Below are 26,391 nucleotides of genomic sequence, written 5' to 3' on the forward strand. Positions count from 1 at the left end.
CGAACCCAGGGCCTCAAGCATGCAAGGCAAGTGCTCTACCACTGAGCCACCTTCCCAGCCCCCAATGAGACTCTTATCTCTAATAAATTACTCAAAAAAGCCAGAAGTGGTGCTGTGGCTCAAGTGGTAGAGCGCTAGCCTTTAGCCGTGAGGTCAAGCCTTAGGACCAGCAAAACAAACAAACAAAAAGGCAGAGATCACTTTTGGTTGAAGAGTTCCAGTATTCCAAAGCCAGCTACCAGTCAAGCCACCAGGTAATACAGAACACATCCCATGTGGCTAATCCAGGGCCATTTACCAAAGCATAAGACCTATAATACTTAATCAGAAACTGCTGCAACACTCGGTGAAATTCCTAGAAAAGCTTTTCTTCTGATAGACAATGGGTCTTAGGTTCAGAAACTTTTTTTTTTTTTTTTGGTCAGTCGTGGGGCTTGAACTCTGGGCTTGGGCGCTGTCCCTCAGCTCTTCAGCTCAAGGAGAGTGCTTTACTGCTTGAGCCACAGTGTCATTTCCGGTTTTTGAGTGCTTTATTGGAGATAAGAGCCTCACAGACTTTCCTGCCCAAGGCTGGCTTTGAACCTCGATCCTCAGATCTCAGCCTCCTGAGTAGCTAGGATTACAGGCGTGAGCCACCGGCGCCTGGCCTAGGTTCAGAAACTGTTAATAGTCATAGGCTGGAGGTGTAGCCCAAGTGCTAGAGCACCTGCCTTGCCAGTTCAAACCCCAGTACTGCCAAAATAAGTCATGGCTTTGCTGCTCAAGTACAGTTGGTATTGGAATGTTTTCCTATTTCAAAGTCTTGCAGTTTTTTCTTTTTCTTTTTGTAGGGGGGCTTGAACTTAGGGCCTGGGTGCTGTCCCTGAGATTTTTTGCTCAAGGCTAGCACTCTTCCTCTGAGCCCCAGCTCCACTGCCAGTTTTCTGGTGGTTAATTGGAGATAAGAGTTTTGTGGACTTTTCTGCCCCAGCTGGCTTTGAACAGCAATCCCCAGATCTCAGACTATTGAGTAGCTGGGATTACAGGCGTGAGCCACCGGCGCCCAGCCTGTTAACTTTTATTAAGATGCCAAGATGGCTTTATTTAGAACCAGCATCCTTATTTCAACATGAATATATGTTATGTAATATGAAGTATATAAATAAATTGTATTTTTTTAAGAGACTAGGTTTCTTCCTCCTCTTAACTAAATCTACGAACTGACCACCACGGGGCGACAGAGAGATCGGCTAGGAACGGAAATGAACAAATACTGCCTCAACCGTGAGGGAAGAGTCTAAGAGATTTGGACTCCATCGGCCACCGTCGCCTTTTAGGCCAGGATGGAGCGGTTCCTTCTGCAGTCCGCGGTACCGGAAGACAGTTTCAGACGGTTTAAATACCATCGCTGAGGCAGCTCCGTTGTGGAGCTATCGCTGCGTCCCGGCGCTCCGGCCTTGCGACCCGGCTCCGCGCTTCCGACTCTCCGGAGGCTTCGCGGGCGGGAGCGGAGCGCGCAGGTCGCCATGGCGACGCCGGCGGAGCTGGAGCGCTGGGTGCAGGAGGAGCTGCACTCGGTGCTGGGGCTGAGCGAGCGGCACGTCGCGCAGTTCCTCATCGGCACGGCGCAGCGCTGCGCCTCGGCCGAGGCGTTCGTGCAGCGCCTGCGAGACACCGACACCTTGGACCTCAGCGGGCCCGCTCGCGACTTCGCCCTCCGGCTCTGGAGCAAGGTGTGCGGGGCGCGGCGGGCGGGCTGGGGCGGGGCGGGACGGGGGGGGGGGGCGGGCGGGGGCGGGGCGGGGGGGGGCGGCGGGGCGGGCGGGGGGACGGGCGGGGGCGGGCGGGGAGCGGGGGGGGGGGGCGGGCGGGCGGGGGGGGGGCGCGGCGGCCGGGCTGGGGCGGGGCGGGACGGGGGGGGCGGGCGGGGGCGGGGCGGGGGGGGCGGGGGGGCGCGGCGGGCGGGGGGACGGGCGGGGGGCGGGCGGGCTGGGGCGGGGGGGGGACGGGCGGGGCGGGGGGGGGACGGGCGGGGGCGGGCGGGGGGACGGGCGGGGCGGGGGGGGGCGGCGGGGCGGGCGGGGGGACGGGCGGGGGAGGGCGGGGGGCGGGGGGGGCGGGCGGGCGGGGGGCGGGGCGGGGCTGCTGGCGGGGGCGGGGGGGGGGGGCCCAGCCAACTCCGTTCTCACGGCGCTTGTCTTTTATCCACCTTCCGTCTAGAAGAGCTGTGCTAGGTGCTTCCGCCCAACGAGGACAGAACGGGCTTAAACGTTGTATTAAGTGTTAGGGAAATGGAGGAAGGACGGGAAAGGGATAGGCCGGACTCGATGGTCGGCAGGGTAGGACTGTGTCTTCCCACAGGTGTGGAGGTTGTGTGAGGGACTCGATCTGGGGCTGGGTTTATCAATAATAAAAAAAAGTACACGGGTCTTTGGGGGGCCGAAGGGGGCGTGTCCTTGGCCAGGCCCTGAGTGGAATGCGCTGCCTTGGGTGAGGGGGGTTTCGGCTTAGCCGGTTGGGGTCGGAGTGACCTGTCCGAGGACAAGCACCCGTGTGCGACCTGGTCTTGTGCGCCTGGGGGAATAAGGCGGGAAGCAACCCTTCACTCAGTAGTTTTTCTTTTTCCAACTTTCACACAAAGCCCTTAGTAACTTGCAGCTTCGAATTCATAGGGTAGTTTGCTTCTGTTTCTTTTCCTACCCCCAACTCCCCCCACTTCTCCCTCTTCTTCTCCTCCACCTCCTCTGTTTTTTCTCCTTCTCCTCCCCTTCCTCCTTCCCTCCTCCCTCTTCTTTTTGGTGGTACTGAGAGTTAACGCAGGGAGTATACTTGCAAACTACGTTTCTTTTCTTTGTTTTTGTTTGGTTTGGTTTTTTTTTTTTGCAATCCTGGGGCCTGAACTCTGGGCCTGGGCACTGTCCCTGAGCTTCTTTGCTCAAGGCCAGCACTCTACCACTTGAGCCACAGCACTACTTCCAGTTTTCTGTTGCTTAATTGGAGATAAGAGTCTCACAGCCTTTCCTGCCCAGGCTGGCTTTGAACCACGATCCTCAGAGGTCAGCCTCCTGGGTAGCTAGGATTACAGCATGAGCCACTAGCACCCAGTGAGCTCTAGTCTTTAACAAAAAAACCTCAGGGACAGTGCCCAGGTCCTGAGTTCAAGCCCATGACTGGCAAAAAAAAAAAAAAGTTCCTGGTGGGCAGGTCTGGGCTTTCTTGTCTTCATAGTCCTCTGTCCAAGAAATGCTCAATAAGTGTAGACTCTGTGTGAATGAAAGTTTACATATGATAAATGATTCTATAAGGTGCTTAATGAAAATGGGGTTAGAACTATGTTGTGGGAGGAGCTTGTAGCTCATCTGTAGAGGCCCTGGGTTGAATCCTGAAGACCAACATAAATAAAAACAGCTGGTTGCTGGTGGCTCAGGACCTGTAATCCTAGCTACTCAGGTGACTGAGATCTGAGGGTCGCAGTTCTAATCCATCCTGGTCAAGAAAGTCTGTGGGACTCTTGTCTACACTTAGCCACCAGAAAACCCCAAGTGGAGCTGTGGCTCAAAGGGGTAGACTGCTATCCTTGAGCATAAGAGCTCAGGGACAAGCTCCCAGGCCATGCGTTCAAGCCCTACAACTGACAAAAAATAAAAACAGCACCAAAAGAAAGTACCATAAGCCAGGCCCCTGTGGCTCATGCCTGTAATCCTAGCTATTCAGGAAGCTGAGATCTGTAGATCATGGTTCAAAACCAGCCTGGGCAGGAAAAGTCTGTGAGACTCTTATCTCCAATAAACCACTAGAAAACCAGAAGTAGCACTGTTGCTGAAGCAGTAGGTTGCTCTCCTTGATCTGAAGAGCTGAGGGACAGCGCCCAGGCCCAAAGTTTAAGCCCCACGACCAACAAAAAAAAAAAAGAAAGTATCATGAGCCAAAGGACATTATATGTCTGTTAACTAGTTTGTCCAAGGAGTCTGGTTCTAGGGTATGCATGTGAAAGTACTGTCAGTCTCTTGTGTAGGAATGACTTAATCATTGGGAAAAACAGAGCTTATGAAAACTCCATGAGGATAGATTTTTGTCCCTTCTTTATTCTTGTATTCGGGCTGGGAAGGTAGCTCAGTGGTAGAGCACTTGTCTTGCATGCATGAAGCCCTGGGTTCGATTCCTCAGAACCACATAAGCAGCAAAAAAAAGCCGGAAGTGGCGCTGTGGCTCAAGTGGTAAAGCACTAGCCTTGAGCTGAAGAGCTGAGGGATAGCGCCCAGGCCCAGAGTTCAGGCCCACAACCAGACCCAAAAATAAAAACAAAAACTTTATTCTTGTATTCATGGCACATGAGACAGGCTTCAGTAAATGCCTGTTAAGTAGATGACTAAAAAAGGAAGCTCATTCAGAAGCTGAGGGGTCCTTGTCCAGTCTGATAAAGCCACGGAGCAGAGACTGAGGCTAACTTAATATCAAGTACTAGCTTATGTTAGAAACAGAGCTAAGTAGGAGGCCAAGTTCAGGAGTTGCTCTTACACCATATTGTCTCCTTTATTGGCAGGTACCACGGAAACCCGTGGTAGAAAAGCCAGCTAGGGTAGCAGAGCGAGAGGCTCGAGCCCTGCTAGAGAAGAACAGATCTTACAAGTTGTTGGAAGATAGTGAAGAAAGCAGTGAGGAAACTGTGAGTCGGAGTGGGAGCAGTCTCCAGAAAAAGCGTAAAAAACGGAAACACCTCAGGAAGAAACACTATGATGATGAGGAAGAAGAAGAGGAAGACATTTCTGAGACAGGAAAAAAGAAGAAAGAGTAAGTCAGAAGCATGGGGAAAGAGGATGGAATGATAGACCTTTTGGAAGCCTCTATTTGATGCCATGTTCTGGTCTGCAGGGAGAATAAAGAGCAGACAAAGAAAGCAGAATCAGAGGATGAGTGGGAGCGGACAGAGCGAGAGCGTCTTCAGGACCTGGAGGAACGTGATGCTTTCGCAGAGCGAGTTCGGCAGCGGGACAAGGATCGGACTCGCAATGTCCTAGAGCGCTCAGACAAGAAGGTGGGAGCAACTTTATCTGTTCTATCCATTTCCAAGGTCCCTGGGTGAACTGTGAGGTGGCCATGATTTCAGAGAGTGTAACTCTGGGAAGTCAGGAGGCTTTATTCAGGAATGTGTTCCTCTGCAGTAAGAGGATCCTTGTGGGTTTCCTGGCAAAGGTGACTGTACAACACAGAGATTCCTCACTGCACTGAGAGGGGTGCCCATTCAGAGGGTACAATCTGAACCATCTTTGGAATTCAAAGAGGAAATGGCCACCGATGTGGGGGCTGTTTTGTCTCATGCCCCCCTCTACTCTTGGTTTCTTCTCAGGCATATGAAGAGGCTCAGAAGCGCCTCAAGATGGCTGAGGAAGACCGGAAAGCCATGGTGAGTCCTGGGGATGAGGAGTCCAAGATCAGAAGATGAAGGATTACAAGATGGAGTGGTGACCATAGGGAAGGCGATACAGAGGAAGTGTAGTAAGGATGCTGATGAGTGAGCAGTCCTCTTGGTTGACAGGACCTAGCTGAGACAAGACTTGAGTACTAGAGGGAAGAAAACTACCATAAACCCTCCTTAGCATATCAGTGAGTGAAATGTGGCTTTTCCTTCTCCTGGACTTAGTGAGATCCAGGCAGCTAGAATATTCTCCAAGGGGTGTCTAGAGGACCAGATCAGGGTGTCTATCCATTGCCCAGAGTGTGCTGACCATTCAGCTAAGACATATTGTTTCCAAATACCTTCTTCCTACTTAATCTCAGTATCCCCTATGGCTTTCTGATCGTCTTGAATTGGTCTTCTCGTGGAAGGTGGCAGAGCCCTTTGAGTTCATGAACTTGGCTTTTTTTTTTGTTTTTTCTCACCAGCTCTGGGGTTTTAACTCAGGGTCTGGGCACTGGGCTTGGGTGCCAAGGTGCTTTTGTGCTCAAGGCTAGCACTCTTACCATTTGAGCCACAGCACCATTTCTGGAGTTTATTGGAGTTAAGAGTCTCACAGACTTTCCTGACCTGGCTGGCTTTGAACCTTGATCCTCAGATCTCAGTCAGGTGTGAGCCACCAGCGCATGGCTATCTTCCTTCTAATGCTTCCTACCATTGCTGGGATAAGAGGTGGGCAGTACCATGCCCAGCTTTTTCTGTTGAAATGGTGTCTTCTCATTTCCTTCCAGTCTTCCATCTCCCTCAACATATGAGTAGCTAGGATTGATTACAGGTGTTACCTTTTGGTCCCTGCTAAATTTTTTAGTTAGTTGTTTTTTTTTTTTTTTTTTGCTGGTCGTGGGGTCTGAACTCTGGGCCAGGGCACTGTCCCTCATCTCTTTAGCTCAAGGCTAGTGTTCTACCACTGAGCCACCTTCCCAGCCCCTTTGTTGTTTTTTTTTTCACTGGTCCTGGAACTTGAACTCTGGGCCCCGGCCCTGGCCCAGAGCTTCTTTTGCTCAAGGCAAGTAGTCTACCACTTGAGCCATAGCTCCACTCTGGCTTTTTTGAGTAGTTTATTAGAGATAAGAGTCTCACAGGGGGGCTGGGAAGGTGGCTCAGTGGTAGAGCGCTTGCCTTGCATGCCTGAGGCCCTGGGTTCGATTCCTCAGCATCACATAAGCAAAAAAAGCCGGAAGTGGTGCTGTGGCTCAAGTGGTAGAGTGGTAGCCTTGAGCTGAAGAGCTTAGGGACAGCGCGCAGGCCCAGAGTTCAGGCCCCACGACCGGACCAAAAAAAAAAAAAAAAGAGTCTCACAGGGCCTGGCACCAGTGGGTCACACCTGTAATCCTAGCTATTCAGGAGGCTAAGATCTGAGGATTGCAGTTCAAAGCCAGCCCGGGCACGAAAGTCCATGAAACTCATCTCCAATAAACCACCAGAAAACAGGAAGTGGCACTGTAGCTCAAGTGGTAGAGCGCTAGCCTTGAGCTGAAGAGCTGAGGGACAGCGCCCACGACTGACAAAAAAAAAAGAGCCTCACAGGGTTTCCTGCCTAGGCTGGCTTCAAACCTCAATCCTCAAATCTCAGGTTCCTGAGTAGCTAGGATTACAGGTATGAGCCACCAGCACCCAACTTAGGTGTTTTTTGTTGTTGTTGTTTGTTTGTTTTTTTGCCAGTCCCAGAGCTGGAACTAAGGGCTGGGGGCTGTCCTTGAGCTTCTTTTGCTGATCGCTAGCACTCTACTGCTTGAACCACAGTGCCACTTTCAGCTTTTTCTGTTTATGTGGTACTGAGAAATTAAACCTGAGGCTTCATGCTAGAGTGCTAGGCACTCACTCTACCACTAAGCCACATTCTAAGCCCCTTAGTGTTTTTCAGACAGGATCTTCCTATATAACCCATGCTGGCCTGGAACTCATAATCCCCCTGAGTGTTAGGATTACAGACATGCACTACCATGTCCAGTTTCACATTATTTTGATTAAAAAAGAAAAGAATCGTGTATTAAAAAAATATATAGGGGTTGGGAAGGTGGCTCAGCAGTGGTAGAGTGCTTGCCTTACATGCATGAGGCTCTGGGTTCGATGCCTCAGCACCACATAAGCAGAAAAAGCTGGAAGTAGTGCTATGGCTCAAGTGGTAGAGCTCTAGCCATGAACTGAAGAGCTGAAGGACAGTGACCATGCCCAGCGTTCAGGAACCATGACTGACCAAAAAAAAACAAAACATAAAAATATAAAATTGTCTCACCTCTCACCTATCAGGTTGAAGGTGTTTTATTGTGGTACTCAGATTAGATTGTAAACATAAACTCCATTTGAAGTTTCATAGAACAATCAATGGAGTAACTAAATAGAAAACAGAACTAGAGCTTTCTTTTTTTTTTTTTGTCTTTTCTTTTTTGGTACTGGAGATCGAACCCAGGACATTGCACTTGCTAGGCAAGCGCTTTGCCACTGAGCTACATCCCAGCCCCAGAACTAGAGCTTTCTTGAGTGGGAGCATTGGTTGGTTTTTCCCTGCGGTAGGAGAGATTTTCCAAATTCACACCACAGTGTGAATCATGGGTGGAGCTACCAAGGCCCTGGGAAACCTGGGGCAAAGATAACCACAAGAAACTAGGTGATCATAGCATGGGGAGAGGTTAGTCCTCAAAGCCACATGTACATCATATAAAAACTTCCTAGCCAGGTGCCAGTGGCTCACACCTGTAATTCTACTCACTCAGGAGGTCGGCATTTGAGGATCATGGTTTGAAGCAGGGTTGGGCAGGAAAGTCTGTGAGATTCTTATCTCCAATTAACTAACTACCAGAAATGTGGAAAAGGCACTGTGACTCAAGTAGTAGAATGCTAGCCTTGAGTATAAAGAGTCTCAGGGACAGTGCCCAGACCCTGACTTCAAGCTCCAGGATCAACCAAAAAAACCCACAAAAGGGGCTGGGAAGGGTGCTTGCCTTGCATGCATGAGACCCTGAGTTCGATTCCTCAGCACCACATAAACAGAAAAAGCTGGAAGTGGCGCTGTGGCTCCAGTGGTAGAGCGCTAGCCTTGAGCTGAAGAGATGAGGGACAGCGCCCAGACCGAGTTCAGGCCCCATGACTGGCAAAAAAAAAAAAAAAAACACAAAAATCCTCTCCCCACTCTAGTCCATTTATGAGTATACATATATATGAATATATATGTGAAGCATGTATATGCATATGAATATATATTTACATATATATAAATGTATATGCACACTTTTTTTTTTTTTGCCAGTCCTGGCACTGTCCCTGAGCTTCTTTTGCTCAAGGCTAGCACTCTACCACTTGAGCCACAGCTCCACTTCCAGCTTTTTCTGTGTATGTGGTATTGAGGAATCCAACCCAGGGCTTCATGCATGCTGGGCAAGGACTCTACCACTAAGCCACCTTCCCAGCCCCACATATATTTTTTTCTTTATAAACCTATACATCAGGGCTGGGAAGGTGGCTCAGTGGTAGAGCATTTGCTTTACATGCATGAGGCCCTGGGTTTGATTCCTCAGTACCACATAAGCAAAAAGAAAAAGCCGGAAGTGGAGCTGTAGCTCAAGTGGTAGAGTGCTAGCCTTGAGCTGAAGAGTGAGGGACAGCGCCTAGGCCCAGAATTCAGGCCCCACAACTGGACCCTCCCCCCCCAAAAAAAAAACCCTATACATCATATATGTTTATAATTCCTGCTATCCAAGCTGCAGCCATAGAGTTTAAGGCAGTAACTGGTGATGAATACTACTGTACCACCCCCAAAGGTTTCCATTCTTTTTTTTTTGGGAGGGGGGGTCCGGTCGTGGGGCCTGAACTCTGGGCCTGGGCACTGTCCCTCAGCTCTTCAGCTCAAGGCTAGTGCTCTACCACTTGAGCTACAGTGCCACTTCCGGCTTTTTTCTTATGTGGTGCTGAGGAATCGAACCCAGGGCCTCAGGCATGCAAGGCAAGCGCTCTACCACTGAGCCAACTTCCCAGCCCCAAGGTTTGCATTCTTATCTCAGTGGTTTATAATTTGTGACCTGTGCTTTTGAATGCTTGATAATTCTGTTTTCCCCTTCCCATTAATTTGAATGAAATAGTAAGAGTGAAGTAGTCAAACAATTGCCCTGATGTATCTACTCTGACAAGAGATTACTGAGATTACAAGAGATGCTATCCAGTGGAAGATGGCTTCCAGCTCAGTCACTACTGTGCTGGAAGGCACTGTGCAGAGTCAGGGCAACGAGGCCCAGCTTTGGCTGGGCGTTAGAATGCAAGGTGCGGAGCAGGGCAGAGGCTTGCACATTTGGGGTGGGTAGGGAAAGATGTTGCTGCTTTTAACTAGGGATGGCCTGTCCCTTTCTGCCTCAGGTCCCTGAGCTGAGGAAGAAATCCCGCCGAGAATACCTGGCCAAACGGGAGCGAGAGAAGCTGGAGGACCTGGAGGCAGAGCTGGCTGATGAGGAATTTCTTTTTGGAGATGTGGAACTCAGCCGGCATGAACGGCGGGAGCTCAAATACAAGCGGCGAGTGCGGGATCTGGCCCGGGAATACCGGGCAGCCGGTGAGCAGGAGAAGCTGGAGGCCACCAACCGCTACCACATGCCCAAGGAGACCCGGGGACAGGTGAGCTGAAATGGCATCACTTCACGGGATGGAGTATGCCTTGACTCCCCCAGGGGTAGAGGTAGCGATGAGAGGAGGGAACTGTGCACAAAAGCCACCCCTAAGCCAGGCACTGGTGGCTCACACCTGTAATCCTAGCTACTCAGGAAGGTAAGATCTGAGGATTGTGGTTCAAAGCCAGCCCAGGCAGGAAAGGCCGTGAGACTCTTATCTGCAATTAACCACCAGAAAACCCGAGTGGCGCTGTGGCTCAAAGTGGTGGAGCACTAGCCTTGAGCTGAAGAGCTCTTGAGTTCAAGCCCCATGGCTGACAAAAAAGCGGCGTGGGGGGGGGCACCCCCCCCCTGTCTTCTGATCTTTACCGGTCCCTCTTTCCATAGCCAGCTCGAGCTGTAGAGGTAGTAGAAGAGGAATCAAGTGCTCCTGGGGAAGAACAGAGGCGATGGGAGGAGGCCCGACTTGGGGCAGCATCCTTGAAATTTGGGGCTCGAGATGCTGCCTCCCAGGAGCCCAAGTATCAGCTAGTGCTGGAAGAGGAGGAGACCATCGAGTTTGTCTGCGCCACTCAGCTCCAGGGTGATGAGGTAAGAGGGAAACCAGGACAATATGAGGCGAATCCTCTCCCCCTCCCAAGCTGGCATGTAGCTCATAGCCCTCCCTTCCTTCCTTAGGAGCCGTCAGCTCCCCCTCCATCAGCACAGGCCCAGCAGAAGGAGTCCATCCAGGCCGTCCGTCGCAGCCTCCCTGTGTTCCCATTCCGGGAAGAGCTCCTGGCTGCCATCGCTAATCACCAAGTTCTCATCATCGAAGGGGAGACTGGCTCAGGGAAGACCACCCAGATCCCACAGTACCTGTTTGAGGAGGTTAGTCATCACAGCCTTGTCCTGTCCAAACTCCTTTCCATAGCCTGAGGAGTTGTTTACCTGTCTTTTTCACTAAATCTTGTGGCTCTTGAGAAGAAAGACTATACCATTTTTGTATCTCTTCTCATGGTGTCCATGCCCGGTAGGCATTCAGTACACTCAGGTGCAAAGGCCTAGGAGACAGATGCAATGGGCTGCAGGTCAGTGTTGCCCTCCCATACTTCAGCCCAGCATGACCTCTGTCTCTCACTGCCAGCCAGAGAATAAGGAGTTAAAGGTCTTGTTTCCTGTGGGTTTTACCTGTTGTCTCCTACTGCCTTAGCTGATCTGTTCCTTTCTAGCTCAAGGTTAGCAAAGCCCAGACCTTGATGATGACCCAGATGGTTAGCTGCAGACCCAAAGGACTGCAGGGCTGGCTGAGCACTTCTTGAGTTCTCAGTCTGTTGTTCTGTTTGCCTGTCTTTCTCCTTTTCGGCTTTTCTCTGTTCTCTCCTTTCCCCTAACCTTCCTGGGTTTTGTAACTTCCTCTGAACTGTGGTTGGATCCGGGAGGTATATTTTGCATTTACTTCTTTCTTTGTCATTCAGGGCTACACGAAGAAGGGTATGAAGATTGCCTGCACCCAGCCCCGCAGAGTGGCAGCCATGAGTGTGGCTGCCAGAGTGGCCCGGGAGATGGGTGTAAAGCTTGGGAATGAGGTGAGCTATAGGAACTCGGGGGTGGAGGGATCTGCTAGGATCTGAGACTCAGTCCACATTGCCCTGGGGACTGCATTGATCCCTTGTCCCCTGTCCTCAAGTTCCCCTCAGGGGCCATAAGTCCACTCTCAATTGCCAATGCCCCCTTTGACCAGGTTGGCTACAGCATCCGCTTTGAGGACTGCACATCAGAGCGAACAGTCCTCCGCTACATGACAGATGGGATGCTTCTCCGGGAGTTCCTCTCTGAACCTGACCTAGCCAGCTACAGGTACACACAGAGGCCCAATCTGGACTTCTCCTACTCAACTGCCCTCTCCTCCTGTATCCTTTAATCTTCTCTCCCCTTCCCACCCAGCCAATTCTGCCATTGTCTTCTGATCAACCCACCAGTTCTTGACTCTATTGTTGAAATGGTCCTCGAACTGGTCTATATGTCTCTAGGCTAGAGAGCAGAGCAGCAGAATTTAGAAGACCAAAATGGCAGAGTAGTACTATGAGGACTGGAAGTGCTATGAGACCATTTGAACACAGTTGTTCTTCTTACAGAGGAGAATCTTAACAGGGGCTATCACATGGGAAGAAGCACCAGGTTTTGTGCCATGTGACTCAGAAGGCTCTGGAACTTGAGAGGTTAAAGGGTGGCACATCAACTCTACACCACAGGCAGACTCTTGACTCTGACCCAGAGATGTCAGAGTTATCCCAACTCTAGCTTCCAACCTCTACCTCCTGGCGGCTTTTTTTTTTTTTTTTTTTGTCCTTTGCTTCTAACCCTCCCTTTTGTTATAGAAGACCTAGCATCCAGGTCCAGATCTCCTCCCTCACTGTTCCTCCCATTCTTTTCCCAGTGTGGTGATGGTGGATGAAGCTCATGAACGGACCCTGCACACAGACATTCTCTTTGGGCTGATCAAGGATGTGGCTCGCTTCCGGCCTGAGCTCAAGGTCCTGGTAGCTTCTGCCACATTGGACACTGCCCGGTTTTCTACCTTCTTTGATGATGCCCCTGTGTTTCGAATCCCTGGCCGGAGGTTTCCAGTTGACATCTTCTATACCAAGGTGCACCCTCAGGGAGGGTGGATTTAAGTGGGATGCAATGAAGCTGGGGCCTTTGGGGCAGGGGAGTGCGGTAAAGTGTACGTTGAGCTGGGAGAGGAAGAGAAGCTTGTTTCTACAGGTGACTCCCCAACTCTGTCTTCTTCCTCCCCAGGCTCCAGAGGCTGACTACCTGGAAGCCTGTGTTGTGTCTGTGCTGCAAATCCACGTGACACAGCCCCCTGGGGACATCCTGGTGTTCCTGACTGGACAGGCATGTGCTCTAGTGGGAAAGGGGCTAGTGTATCCCTAAGGAAAACACGGCAGGGGTGGGGGTATAGGTTTCCATGACTTCAGGATCACTGATGCTCTCCTGCCCCACACCTAGGAGGAGATCGAGGCTGCTTGTGAGATGCTCCAGGATCGCTGCCGTCGGCTGGGCTCCAAAATCCGGGAGCTCCTGGTGCTGCCCATTTATGCCAACCTGCCCTCTGACATGCAGGCTCGCATCTTCCAACCTACGCCTCCTGGAGCCCGAAAGGTCAGTTGGAGAAACCTCCACTTTTTTTTTTTTTTTTTTGTATCATGGGGCTTAAACCCAGGGCCTGAGAGTTGTCCCTGATATCGTCTGCTCAAGGCTAGCTCTCTACCACTTTGAGCCACAGTGCCACTTCCAAGAAGCCTCCCCTCTTGATCTTGCAGTGTACATGGTGGGTGGTGAAGCAAAGGACTGTGTTAGCACTATTATAGATGTAGCTGAGGAGCTACCAGGTCCTCATTCCAGGCTGCAGGTGGATGAATGTGATGTCCACTGAGAAAAAGCCAAGTACACAACCCATGGAGTAGGTAGGACAGAGATTGATGTGCTGGGAGGTGGAGTTTGAAATGGAACTTGGAGAAAAGCACTGGGAAAATACCAGAGGAAAGCCTGAGGTTAGCGTGGAGAAGGTGGGCCTAATAGGCTCATGTAGTGTGACAGAGGACCAAGGCCATCTATTGTGGGCTGAGATAAAGGGGGTTTTGATGGCAGGTAGAGGCATTTGGCAGAATGACAACCAAAGGATTTTAGGTGAGGTTGGGTTGTAGCTCAGTGGAAGAGTACTTGCCTGGCATGGGTAGCATGTTTCAGGGCCTGGGTCCTATCCATAACACTGCAACAACAAAAAATGATGAGCAACACAAAGTCTAGCCTAGTCACAGAACTTGTATCCTAATAGGAGGAGACATTGGACAGACAAATAATAATACCTGTTTCTAAGGAGTCCTCTGAAAAACTGCAGGGCAGCATTGGAGGATGCACATAGACTTTGCTGGTTGAAGGGATATAGGGAAGGCTTCTCCAATAAGGAGAAGGTGAAGTAGAGGAATGAGGGAGCAAGAAGGAAGAGAGCGCTATAGAAGTAAGGGTGAACTGGGTGCCAGTGGCTCACGCCTGTAATCCTAGCTACTCAGGAGGCTGAGATCTGAGGATTGAGGTTCAAAGCCAGCCCAGGCAGGAAAGGCCATGAGACTATTTCCTGTTAACCACCAGAAAACCAGAAGTGGTGCTGTGGCTTAAAGTGGTAGAGCACTTGCCTTGAGCTGAAGAGCTGAGGGACAGCACCCAGGCCCAGAGTTCAAGCCCCACAACTGACCAAAACAGAAAAAGTGAGGAAAGCATGCACCTAGATGGGTCAGAAAGGAAGTACAGATGGTGCTAGAGGAGGTTGGAAAGACATCTGGGGCCTAGGGCCTTAGGCTTTAAGGTACTTGGATCATGCTCTGTAGTGAGGGAGCTGGGAATGATGCGATGTTTCTATGCTAAAAATGACTATTCTGGCCAGGCACTGGTAATTCATACCTCTAATCTTAGCTACTCAGGGGGCTAAGATCCAAAGCCAGCACATGCGGAAAAGTCCACTAGACCCCTTCTCCATAGTCAGCAAAAGCAGGGTTAGAGGTGTGGCTCAAGTGGTAGAGTGCTGGTCAAGCAAGTATAAGGTTCTGAGTTCAAATCCCAGTGTCATCACTGGGAGGGAAAAAGGGACCATTCTGGATGCTGGGTGATACTCTCGGAATAGAAGCCAGGAGATGGCTCTAGGGAGACTGTTACAGGAAGAGGTGTGTGAAGATGAATATGGAAATGGAGGTAAGGAAGATGGGGGCAAGAACTTGCACACCCCCATCTCCCATCTCTGAAAGAAAAGCCCTAAGTACCCTCTGCCTCTCCGTTTTCTTTCTGCATCATGTCCCTGCTGACTATCACCCCTGTTTCTTTTACCTGTTTGCTGGTCTTGTCATCTCCTAGCCTTAAATGTGAATTCCTCTTACTCCCTTTCCCCAGCCTCCATCCCGTCTCCCCTCTCCCCCTCCCCCCCCCCTCCCGCCACTTGATTGTCCATTCCTAGCTTTCCACGATTACTCTTCCTGAGTATGGAGGTTGGGGGGGGCGGGTTCTGAATTTGTCTCATGTGCTTTTCCCCAGGTAGTTGTGGCAACAAACATTGCAGAGACATCACTCACCATCGAGGGCATCATTTATGTACTTGATCCAGGGTTCTGTAAGCAGAAGAGCTACAATCCCCGCACAGGCATGGAGTCGCTCACTGTCACACCCTGCAGCAAGGTCAGCCTGGGTCACCATGGGGTAGGGAAAGGCAGAAATAGCCTCTAGGAACAGCACAATTCAGCTATAGGGTGGCCCCACTTAGACAGGAGAAGAGCAGTTTGCATCCTCCCAGATTTTTTGCATAAATATTGCCTTGTCCTCTGTGTTCCCTGACCCTATCATCAGCCAGCTTGCCTTTCCAGGCTTCAGCCAATCAGCGGGCTGGGCGAGCGGGTCGAGTGGCTGCAGGGAAGTGCTTCCGTCTGTACACAGCCTGGGCCTATCAGCATGAGCTGGAAGAGACCACAGTGCCTGAGATCCAGAGGACCAGCCTGGGCAATGTTGTGTTACTGCTCAAGAGCTTAGGTGAGTAGGCTGCACAAGTGCTCCCTAGAGGCAGGTGAATGGTCACTGGTCCATATGTGGCGTCTCTATCCTTTATATCTTTCTCCAGGGATCCATGACCTGGTGCACTTTGACTTCCTGGACCCGCCACCATATGAGACCCTGCTGCTGGCTTTGGAACAACTGTATGCTCTAGGAGCCCTTAATCACCTTGGGGAGCTCACCACGGTGAGATGGCTGGGTGGCACAGGCTGGGACTGGATGAAGCAAGAGACCCCTGTTGTGGAGGGGAACCTGAGGGAAGACTCAACTCTGTCTTTGTTCTCCTTAGACTGGTCGAAAGATGGCAGAGCTGCCCGTAGACCCCATGCTGTCTAAAATGATTTTGGCCTCTGAGAAGTAAGTCTTCCACTTGTGGCTGCAGGGGCCATCTCTTCCTCCTTTTCTTGATCATATTGTCCTTTAGCAAATAACAAGGTGTTTAAGAACTCTTATTGTCCCATTCAAGGCCCATTGTGTAAAATGCTGTCATAGATACATGCCAGTGGCTTGCACCTGTAATCCTAACTTCTCAGAAGGCTGAGGATTGTGGTTTCAAGCCATCCCTGGACAGAAAAGTCAGCAATACTTTTTCTCCAACTAACCAGCAAAAAAGCTTGACTGGAGATGTGGCTTAAGTGGTAGTGGGCTAGGAGAAAGCATGCCAGTCAAGAGAGCAAGGCCAAGTGGAAGCCACAGTGCAAAACAAAAAAACACAAAACAAAAACATGCTGTGGGGTGCCGGTGGCTCACGCCTGTAATCCTAGCTACTCAGGAGGCTGAGATCTGAGGATCACAGTTCAAAGCCAGCCCGGGCAGGAAAGACTGTGAGACTCCTATCTCTAATAAACCACCAGAAAACCGGAAGTGGCGCTGTAGCTCAAGTAGTAGAGCGCTCGCCTTGAGCTGAAGAGCTGAGGGACAGCGCCCAGGCCCAGAGTTCAAGCCCCACGACCAACAAAAAAAACAAAACAAAAAAAACATGCTGTGCTCTGGATCACTATTAAGTGGATAAGGTTGACAGACATAGAAAATCCAGGGCTGTGAATGGAGGTAGGAGATTTCCTTCTATGAGAGTGGGAGACAGGGCTGCTCTTGATGCTTTCTCATTCCTGAGATTTCAGACTGGACCACATAGATGTAGCTGTGTGACTCCACCTTGAAAACCATTCCTCTGCTGTGGCTGTTAGAACTCTCCCCAAGGCACACAGACACACCTTTCTACAAAGCACCCCCAGACTTCCCTTCCTACCCCTGCCTCAGTGGCCATTATGCTGTGTAATAGGATGATTACATATGCCTCCCCCATCGCCATCCCTACAAAGGTACTGCCACCACCAGAACAGATTTGCTGTCTTTTGTCACCACTGTCCCAACCAGCTCTTCCCACGTGAGACACATCCACCACAGTGATCAGTCTCCTCTGATTGTATGCCTATAGTTAGGTGCCTTGCTGTGAACTCTCACTGTCTTCCTGTTCAGGTACAGCTGTTCAGAGGAGATCCTGACAGTGGCTGCCATGCTCTCTGTCAACAACTCCATCTTCTACCGGCCTAAGGACAAGGTTGTCCATGCTGACAATGCCCGAGTCAACTTCTTCCTCCCTGGTGGGGACCACCTGGTTCTGCTGAACGTGTATACACAGGTCAGGGCTTGAGTGAGTGGGAAAGTGGGAAATGTGGGAGACTATGGTCCTGTTGTATCCTGAAAGTCCCTCCACCTTTCTTTTGAACTGTCTTCATCTAGTGGGCTGAGAGTGGCTACTCTTCCCAATGGTGCTATGAGAACTTTGTACAGTTCAGATCCATGCGCCGAGCCCGGGATGTGCGGGAACAGCTGGAAGGGCTCCTGGAGCGGGTGGAAGTTGGTCTGAGCTCCTGCCAGGGGGACTACATCCGGGTCCGCAAGGTCAGTCAATGTTCTTCAGTCTGCTGCTGTCTGCCCAGAACCCCTGAGGAGCAAGCTCTTCCCCTGAGGCCACACAGCAGTGCTCTTCCCCTGGTGGACCATGTGTTCTCTGGAGTTTGCTCTTTCCCAGACCACTGAAGCTTATCTAGTGGGGTTTTCACACATTCTTTTCCTTTCTAGTTTTCTGAAGCCTAAACAAGGGTTCCCCCGTCTGTCTGACCCCAATGACTTTCTTTTGCCTGCTCCCTAGGCTATCACTGCTGGTTACTTTTACCACATAGCACGGCTGACACGTAGTGGTTACCGCACAGTGAAACAGCAGCAGACAGTGTTCATCCATCCCAACTCCTCACTCTTTGAGCAGCAGCCACGCTGGTTGCTCTACCATGAACTGGTCTTGACCACCAAGGAGTTTATGAGACAGGTAAGGGATCATTATCTGCCCAGGTAATGTGTGTGGCATAGATAGAATGATGACAAACTAAGAACCAAGTTTCTTGTTTCTGGGACTAGTACAGAAAAATACATTATTTTTATGTAGGATTAGATGGAAAGACTTCCTTTTCTTTTTCACTTTGTGTGTGTGTGTGCGTGCGCGCGCGCACGCTATTATTGGGGCTTAACCTCAGGGTCTCTTGCTTTTTTTATCGTTGGTTGTGGGGCTTGAACTCAAGAGCCTGGGTGCTGTCTCTAAATCTCTTTGTGCTCAGGGCTAGTGCTCTACAGCTTGACCCACAGTGCCATTTTCCTTTTTTGAGTGGTTAATTGGAGATAAGAGTCTCACTGGAAGTTTTCTGCCTGGGCTGGCTTTGAATTTCAATTCTCAGATCTCAGCCTCCTGAGTATCTAGGATTACAGGCATGAGCCACTAGTGCCCGGCTTTTCATTCTACCACTTGAGCTACACCTCCACTTCTGGATTTAGAGTCTCTCTGACTTGTCTGCTTGGGCTGGCTTCAAACTGAGATTTTTTTTTTTTTTTTTTTTTTTTTTTTTTTTTTTTGGGTCCGGTCATGGGACCTGAACTCTAGGCCTGGGCGCTGTCCCTCAGCTCTTCAGCTCAAGGCTAGCGCTCTACCACTTGAGCCACAGCGCCACTTCCGGCTTTTTTCTCTTTGCTTATGTGGTGCTGAGGAATCGAACCCAGGGCCTCTGGCATGCAAGGCATGCACTCTTACCACTGAGCCACCTTCCCAGCCCCTTCAAACTGAGATTTGCAGATCTCAGCCTTCTGAGTGTAGAACTTTTTTTTTTTTTTTTTTTTTAATATTATTCCTGGGGCTTGAACTCAGGGCTTAGGTACTGAATTTTTTTGCTCAAGACTAGTGTTATACCACTTGAGCCACAACATTTCAAGCTTTTTTTTTTTGGTGGTGGTTAATTGGAGGTAAGGTTCACAGACTTTTCTGCTGGGCGCAATTCAAACTTGATGCTCAGATCTTAACTTTTTGAGTAGCTAGTATAACAGGTATGAGTCTACCAGCCTCCAGCTTATATACGATTAATTTACTTCATTGATCCTTTCTAGCTGGAGATATTTTACTAGAGAGTAATAACTGTCTCCTAACAAGATCTGATTCAGTTGTTTTCTTCACTTGGAGTTTGAACCTCTGGCCTCCAGCCCAAGTTTTCTTGATTTTTAGAAAATTTTTTCTGCATCTTCTAACACATGTATTTGATGTATTCATTAAAACCATTAATTCAACCATAGCAACACCTGAAGTGAGGTCTGATGCCTATGGTAAGGAAGAGTGAACCCACTGTTCATTGGAAACACCCTAAAGACTCTGAGGGGTACCTCTTTCCCTCTTTCCCTCCTCATTTCCTTGTCTTCCTCGTTCCCCCAGACCATTAACTCTTTTTTTTTTTCCCAAAAATATGGAACACTTGATGAATTTGCCTGTCATCCTTGCACAGAGGCTATGGTAATCTTCTCTGTATCATTCCAATTGTAGTATATGTGCTGGAAAAGCAAGCACGACCATTAATTTTATTTAGTAGCCCCCTGAAGCTGGCTTCTCAGCTGGGCACTGATGGCTCACACCTGTAATCCTAGCTACTTAGGAGACTGAGATCTGAGGATGGTATTTCAAAGCTGGCCTGGATAGAAAAGTCCCATGAGACTTATCGCCAATTAACCACTCAAAAAAAAAAAAAAAAAAAAAACCCAGAAGTATAGCCGTGGTTCAATTGGTAGTTCCTAAGCTTTGAGCACAAAACACTCAGGGACAGCACCCAGGCCCAGAGTTGAAGCCTCACAACCAACCAAAAAGCTCATTTCTCTCCATACCTGCCATTCCTTCATTCCCTGTGTAGAGGCCATACAAACCCACTTTCCATCTATTACCAGTTCTTCAACTACTTGAGTTTTCAGGCTCAGCTGCCCTAGGGAACTCCAAAAGACATAATTTCTAACAGCTGGCTTGGTGTCTTCCAGGATCTGAGAACTGTAACTTATATTCAATAACACTTAAATGTGTTTAAACACAAGTGTTTAAGGTGCTTGGATTACAGTGGTAAGTAAAACAGATGGAGTCTATCATTAGAGTGTACTTTAGTCTTTTCATAGCTCCTTCTTAGGGATAACTTGATATTTTGAATATAGAACTATATCTGTACTTTAGGTATGTAATACAGCCAGTACTTTTTTCCCCCAGCCCTGCAGTCAATGCAAAATATATATATATTTTTTGACCTATACACTTGAGATGCTAGATTAAAAACAAGGGAGCCCTGACTGATCTTTTTTCTCTCTTCTAGGTGTTGGAGATTGAGAGCAGTTGGCTTTTGGAAGTGGCTCCCCACTACTATAAGGCCAAGGAGGTAGAAGATCCCCATACAAAGAAAATGCCCAAAAAAATAGGCAAGACACGAGAAGAGCTGGGGTAGAGAAAAGGACAAATGGAAAGAACTTGATACCAGCACCTTTTCTTTCTGTACACTGTTTAATATCTATTAAATAAAATTATTTTTGAATAAAGTTTGTGGGAACTTGTGGGATGCACAGAAAGTGACATGAAATTCCATCTCATATCAGTCACTTACACTATTATTTACAAGTCAAGTTACACAGCAGCTTTAAACAGCATGAGATGGAAAGGAAGGACAGAGAAAGAGGGGAGGCAACTGGTCTGGAGATCTTTGGCTGCCTCCACCTCCTCTTGTGCGTAGCGACGTTTTCAGTGCTGCCCCACCTGACTTCTGGCTCAGGCCTTGGGACATACATTTAGGTTGGGCTCTGGCTCTGACAGCCCTAGAGTCACCAGAGCTCCCACTAGCAGCTTCTTCACAGGCGATGGAGGTGAATGCGAAGGCATCATCTGCAGAGAAAATAGTTAATAGAAGATGAGGAAGTGCACACAGCTGTCTACCCTTCAGATCACCCCCACCCAGCCCCAGAACTCACTTTGTCTAAGTGATGACGGCAAATGAGGCCACTGGAATTCAGGTAGAAGGTGGAATAGGCATCGTAGGTCCTGGCAACGGGAGAGACTTTTCTGAGGAAGAAGCTACTGGCCCAGAGCTTTTTTTTTTTTTTTTTTTTGCCGGTTGTGGGACCTAAACTCTGGGCCTGGGCACTGTCCCTCAGCTCTTCAGCTCAAGGCTAGCGCTCTACCACTTGAGTCACAGCGCCACTTGCAGCTTTTTCTGCATATATGGTGCTGAGGAATCGAACCCAGGGCCTCATGCATGCAAGGCAAGCACTCTACCACTGAGGCACCTTCCCAGCCCTGGCCCAGAGCTTTAATTCAACTTTTTTTTTTTTCCTGGCACTTGAACTCTGAGCCTGGGCACTGTTCCTGAGCCTCGTGGTGTTCAAGGCCGGCGTTCTACCACTTGAGCCACATAACCACTTTTGAGTGGTTAATTGGAGATGAGTCTTTTGGGGACTTTTCTGCCTGGGCTAGGACCCTCAGATCCTAGCCTCCTAAACAGCTAGGATTACAGGCATGAGCCACCAGTGCCCTGGCTTCAAGTATTTTTTAAATGAAAACTTCTCTACATAATAGATCACCTGGAGAATGGTTTTTGAGGCAGATCCCACTAATGTAGCAAGGCTTACCCTTGAACTTGTAATCCTCCTAACTCAACCTCCTGAGTTTGAGTTACAGTCCTGTACTGCCAGGTCTGACCACCTGGGAAACTTAAACATCCCAACACTCAGACGCCTCTAACAAATCAGAAGGGCCCCAATTTTATAGATTTAAAAGATCATCAGTTGACTGTACAGCAGCTTTTTTTTTGTTATTTTTTTCTTTATGTGGTACCAGGAAATTGAACCCTGGGCCTCATGCATGCTAAGCAAGCATTCTACCACTAGGCCACATTTCTAGCCTGTACATCAGGTTTAGGTGCTTACATACAATGTTAAAGGCTAAGCCTAGTAACTTCTTGGGCTTCTACCAGCCAGAAATTTACTAAGTACTTTAAGACTGTGAAGCTCAACTTAGGAATTTTCGTTTGTTCGGTAATTATATGAGAACAATATATGTAAGTGAAGAAAGAAGTTAAAAGGTTTTAATACACAAGGTCATTACTTTTGTTACATTAAATTGGAGTCAAACTATCCCTCTGCACACAGTCCAGGTGAAGCACTGCTGAGACCAAACTCCCAAAAGGGTAAGATTACTCTTTTACCTATAAAGCTCCTCTTTATCCCGCTTGTAGAAACGCAGGAAGAGCATGTGGATGGGTAATCCTACAAGCCGCCAGCGGGCTTGCAGTGTCCAATTCTCAGGGTGGCGGGTTAGTTGTAGAATCTCCAACCGAAGTTGTGCAAAGTAGTTCCAGGCCAGGAAGCGACAAAGGGTTAGAGACAGAATATACCATGCCCGGCCTCTGTGAAGAGGAGTAAGAAAAATTTTGTTAATGGCAGGATCAAAACACCACACTGGCTTCTGTCCAAAGAATGGGGAGAACTTGTGAGAAACAGCCTAGAACCTTCTCTGGGAAAAGGGTCTAGTGTATAGCACTTCACCCTTTCCTCCCTCACCCCTGCCCCAATTCTCACTTGGTTCGAATGTTGAGGATCCCATTGATGAATTCCACATCTGATGAATAGAGAGAATAGTCGTGGGAGTGAAGGAAGAGGTTGGGAAGCTAGGTGGAAGAAGATGGTGTCAACTCAGTGGGAAAGAAAACATGCTATTAGGTTTTACGCTTATTGTTTTTTGGTTGTTTTTTTGAGATAGGGCCTCACTACGTAGCTCAGTCTGGCTTTGAACTCCTGATCCTACAGTCTCAGCCACTGGAGTGGTGGTATGGCCTGTGCTACCAAGTTTGGCTTTTTAGTTTTCTATTTTTAGGCCTCAACTTCTTCTGAAGTGTCATCTGATCCTATGCTTAACCTCCCTGAGTCCACATGGAAAAGCATCTTTTTCCTCAGGACTAAATTTACGGGACTGTTGTATCTGCCTCATGGTTCTAAGAAAGAATTCACTTCCCTAGCCCATCTCCAATGATTGATTGCCTACATTCTTTCTCACCTTTGAACAGACTTACCTCTTGTCTTAGTTTCTCATACATCACAGCCAGGTGCTCCTCCATGCTAGGATCTCCTGAAGGGGTGGCAGGGGAAGGGTGGGCAGCTCCAGGGGCTTGGAAAGGTATCAAAGCCCCAGGAGGTCCCTCAAAAAGGCTCCTAAGCCCATCAAGGCATCCATTGTGCAGTTCAGGTCCTGGTCCCTCCTCCCCCTTTTCTGGAGGGAGAACCATCCATGATGAGTTGAGGGTCAGGACCTGAGAGAGAGGAAGAGGGAAAACCTGGGAAGGAGACCGGGTTGGAGGATGTGGGGGTGGAGGGGACCAGAAAAGAGGAGAAGATGGAGAAGTGACTGTTGTAGAGTGGGACCAAAGGGGTGGGAATGGTAGAGTCCGTGGAGAAAGCTGATCCTAAGAAAACAGAAGGGAAAGGAGAATTCAGATGCTTAAAGCTTCTTTCTTCAAGCTATGCTTAACAGGTTTCCAATTTAATGTACATTACTAGTATCGTTAGTATTATTATGTCTAAATAGTTGTACAATGCTAGACATTGGTGGTTTATGCCTATAATCCTAGCTACTGATATCTAAGGATCACGTTTTAAAGCCAGCAAGAAAATCTGTGTGACTCATCTCCAATTAGCCACCAGCTAAAACTGGAAGTGGAGCTGTGGCTCAGTGATAGAGCGCTTAACCTTGAGTGAAAAAAGCTCAGAGACGGGGCTGGGAAGGTGGCTCAGTGGTAGAGTGCTTGCCTTGCATGCTTGAGGCCCTGGGTTCGATTCCTCAGCACCACATAAGCAAAAAAGAAAAAAGCCGGAAGTGGTGCTGTGACTCAAGTTGTAGAGCGCTAGCCTTGAGCTGAAGAGCTGAAGGACAGCACCCAGGCCCAGAGTTCAGGCCCCATGACCAGACCCCCCCCCCCCAAAAAAAAAAAAAGCTCAGAGACAGCACCCAGACCCTGAGTTCAAGCCCCACAACTGACATAAATAATTGTAAAAAGGGGCTTCAAGCCGGGTGTCGGTAGGTCATGCCTGTAGTCCTAGCTACTCGGGAGGCTGAGATTTGAGGATTGTGGTTCAAAGCCAGCCCGGGCATGAAAGCCTGTTAGACTCTTATCTCCAATAAACCAGTAGAAAACTAGAAGTGGTGCTGTGACTCAAGTGGTAGAGCACTCACCTTGAGCCAAAGAGCATAAAGGCAGAACCCAAGCCCAGAGTTCAAGCTCCACAACCACCACCACCACCAAAAAATGGGGGGGGGGGGGAGCTTCAATGTCCACTTATGTATGCAATCATGTGTATCTTTTTTGTTGTTTTTCCATTCCTGGGGCTTGAATCAGGGCCTGGGCACTGTCCCTGAGCTTCTTTTGCTCAAGGATAGTGCTCTGCCACTTGAGCCACAGTGCCACTTCCAGCTTTTTTAGTTTATGAGGTACTGAAATTGAAACCAGGGCTTCATGCATGTTAGGCAAGCACTCTATCACTGAGCCACATTCCCAGCCCCTCATATGTATCTTGACCAGTGTCACCCCTTCCATCATTCTTCCCCCTCTAAACCTACTACTCTGTGTGTGTGTGTGTGTGTGTGTGTGTACTCTGGCTTGAACTGAGGGCCTCAGCACTGTCCCTTAGCTGTTTTTGCTCATAGCTAGTGCTCAACCACTTGAGCCTCAGCTCCAGTTTTGGCATTTTGCTAAACTGTAGATAGTAGTCTCCCAGACTTTACTTCCCCAGCTGGCTTTGAACAGTCATTCTCAGATCTCAGCCTTCTGAGTGGCTAGGATTACAGTCCTGAGCCTCTAGTGTCTGGCTCCATCTATAACTTGACATAAAAGATGGAATTACTAAAGGGGAAAAAGATGGACTAATTACCTCTACTGCAAACAAGAGGAAATAAGTTTCATAAAACACAAGCACAAATATCTCCCCCAAGTGTTAAGGCGCACCCTTACACCTAAACTCTCAACCGTTTGGGGCCAGTTCCACCTCTCTTGATAGCAAGAATCCTAAGAATGCCTGTTTCATTACACTGTGGATGAAATGATGTCGTGTACAACACGGAGTCCATGAACTGTGAGGCAAGTATAGAAGGTAGAGTTCCAGTTCTCTTGTGTAACCTTCGACACTCATTCGCAATGCCTGTTTCCTATAAATGTCCTCGTATAATGGAGAACAATAAAGACTCACTGGGTTATTATAAGGGCTATAAGAGATAATGACTGTATATAAAACGTTGAGAGGACTGTTAAAGGTGAACTTTATCTTTGGTTTATCAACGTTCAAACTGCGAGCACCGGAGGTCAACCAAAGTCAATCGGGACCCGGCTCCCAAGGAAGCCGTGGGGGCGGGTCCTGCGGGTGCCTGGGTACTACACCGCGTCCTAGAGGCCCTTTCTCGGCCGGGGGCGTGGCAATCTTGACAGCCGGGGACCGGGGTCCCAACCGGGTCCACCGAGGCGGGCTCTCTAGGTGCATGGGGCGCGGGCTGCGCGGGCTGCACGCCAAGGCCCGCGGTCCTGGTCCGAGATGGGCCATTGCGAGCGGCGCGGCGGCCCAGCGGTTAACCTCTCCACCCCTGCCCTTCAAATCACCTCCAGGCACAGGTAACCGCGGAGCCGCGGCGCCGGCGGACACGCCCCGCTGCCCTACCCCGCCTGCCCGTCTTCAGCTCGGCAGAGCCGCCAGCCCTGCCTCTGCGCGGGCCGGGCAGCGCCGCCTTCTCCGCCCGCACGACCCCGGGCCAGTCCACGCGCCTCCCCGAGCAGGTGGGAAGGGGCGGCGGGGTGCCACTGCGCCTGCGCGGGACCCGGCACGCTCCGCCCCACGCACCGGCTCCGTGGAGGGTCTCTCCCCGCCCCCTCGTCTCCGCTCCCGCTGCTCGGCTCTCACCTGGGGTCGAGCCTGGTAGGCGCGGAGGCAGGGGCCAAGACGCCGGGCCGCCCCCCGACTGGGATGGTACATGATCTTCCGGGAGTGGAGTGGGCGCCTCCCGAGTCCGGCCTCCGGCCTCCTCACAGGGGTGAGCGCGCCCGGGACCCGGCTTCGTGAAGGGGAAAAGTGGGAGGGGGGGCAAGGGCCTGAGGAGGGAAACGGAGATGTTGCGCGCTTGCGTACTGCGGACTCCAGGCAGGCAGCTGAGCGCTCAGTCCGCCCTGACTGCGCTTGCGCTAGTCGGACCGGAGGTTGTCCTAGGGCGCTTGCGCAATACGCCCTGCTTTTTTCCGCAAGCTGTGGCTGAACGCGGTGAAGTGAGAATGAAAAGTGGGTGTGACGGAATTAATGACAATCTCCTTTTTTAACAACTCATGATTGAAAAAATAAATTCTTTATTGCTCTGGTTAAAAATAAGATACACATGGTTCAAAGTGCATAAGAAAGTGGTGAAAGGAGTGAACG

General features: G+C 49.8%; 2 protein-coding genes and 1 non-coding gene across 3 annotated transcripts; 1 reads left to right on the forward strand and 2 right to left on the reverse strand.

Annotated features, from left to right (window-relative positions):
* The first annotated feature begins 1,314 nt into the window (after positions 1-1,314).
* On the forward strand, positions 1,315-20,493 carry Dhx16 (DEAH-box helicase 16). The gene is made up of 20 exons (XM_042684030.1): positions 1,315-1,712; positions 4,523-4,770; positions 4,852-5,014; positions 5,327-5,383; positions 9,782-10,036; positions 10,417-10,620; positions 10,708-10,899; positions 11,487-11,597; positions 11,753-11,868; positions 12,449-12,659; positions 12,811-12,909; positions 13,024-13,176; positions 15,100-15,240; positions 15,426-15,588; positions 15,677-15,795; positions 15,899-15,966; positions 17,089-17,251; positions 17,353-17,514; positions 17,765-17,938; positions 20,274-20,493. Exons 1-20 carry the CDS (start codon positions 1,506-1,508, stop codon positions 20,400-20,402), a joined length of 3,135 nt encoding a protein of 1,044 aa, XP_042539964.1. The 5' UTR covers positions 1,315-1,505; the 3' UTR covers positions 20,403-20,493.
* LOC122111569 lies at positions 19,386-19,492 on the reverse strand. Its single transcript, XR_006148020.1, has one exon. It is a non-coding gene; the product is annotated as a U6 spliceosomal RNA (small nuclear RNA).
* Positions 20,440-26,269, reverse strand: CUNH6orf136 (chromosome unknown C6orf136 homolog). Its single transcript, XM_042684120.1, has 6 exons — positions 25,885-26,269; positions 23,016-23,405; positions 22,525-22,613; positions 22,152-22,352; positions 20,920-20,989; positions 20,440-20,833 (listed from the first exon to the last, which is right to left on the reverse strand). Exons 1-6 carry the CDS (start codon positions 25,954-25,956, stop codon positions 20,720-20,722), a joined length of 936 nt encoding a protein of 311 aa, XP_042540054.1. The 5' UTR covers positions 25,957-26,269; the 3' UTR covers positions 20,440-20,719.
* Between the last annotated feature and the right edge of the window lie 122 nt (positions 26,270-26,391).

The sequence above is a fragment of the Dipodomys spectabilis genome, unplaced genomic scaffold, assembly GCF_019054845.1.
Source record: "Dipodomys spectabilis isolate Male_0828 unplaced genomic scaffold, ASM1905484v1 ptg000085l, whole genome shotgun sequence".
In the NCBI taxonomy this organism is placed as follows: Eukaryota; Metazoa; Chordata; class Mammalia; order Rodentia; family Heteromyidae; genus Dipodomys; species Dipodomys spectabilis.

Bases quoted from the DNA above. Each gene is read 5' to 3' on its own strand.
- Dhx16 (XM_042684030.1), top strand. From the start codon at position 1,506: ATGGCGACGCCGGCGGAGCTGGAGCGCTGGGTGCAGGAGGAGCTGCAC. The intron at 10,900-11,486 runs GTTAGTCATCAC...TTTGTCATTCAG, and splicing joins CACAGTACCTGTTTGAGGAG to GGCTACACGAAGAAGGGTAT. The intron at 12,660-12,810 runs GTGCACCCTCAG...CTTCCTCCCCAG, and splicing joins TTGACATCTTCTATACCAAG to GCTCCAGAGGCTGACTACCT.
- CUNH6orf136 (XM_042684120.1), bottom strand. From the start codon at position 25,956: ATGTACCATCCCAGTCGGGGGGCGGCCCGGCGTCTTGGCCCCTGCCTC. The intron at 23,406-25,884 runs GTGAGAGCCGAG...CTGTTTTCTTAG, and splicing joins CCTACCAGGCTCGACCCCAG to GATCAGCTTTCTCCACGGAC. The intron at 20,834-20,919 runs GTGAGTTCTGGG...TTTTCTCTGCAG, and splicing joins GCCGTCATCACTTAGACAAA to ATGATGCCTTCGCATTCACC.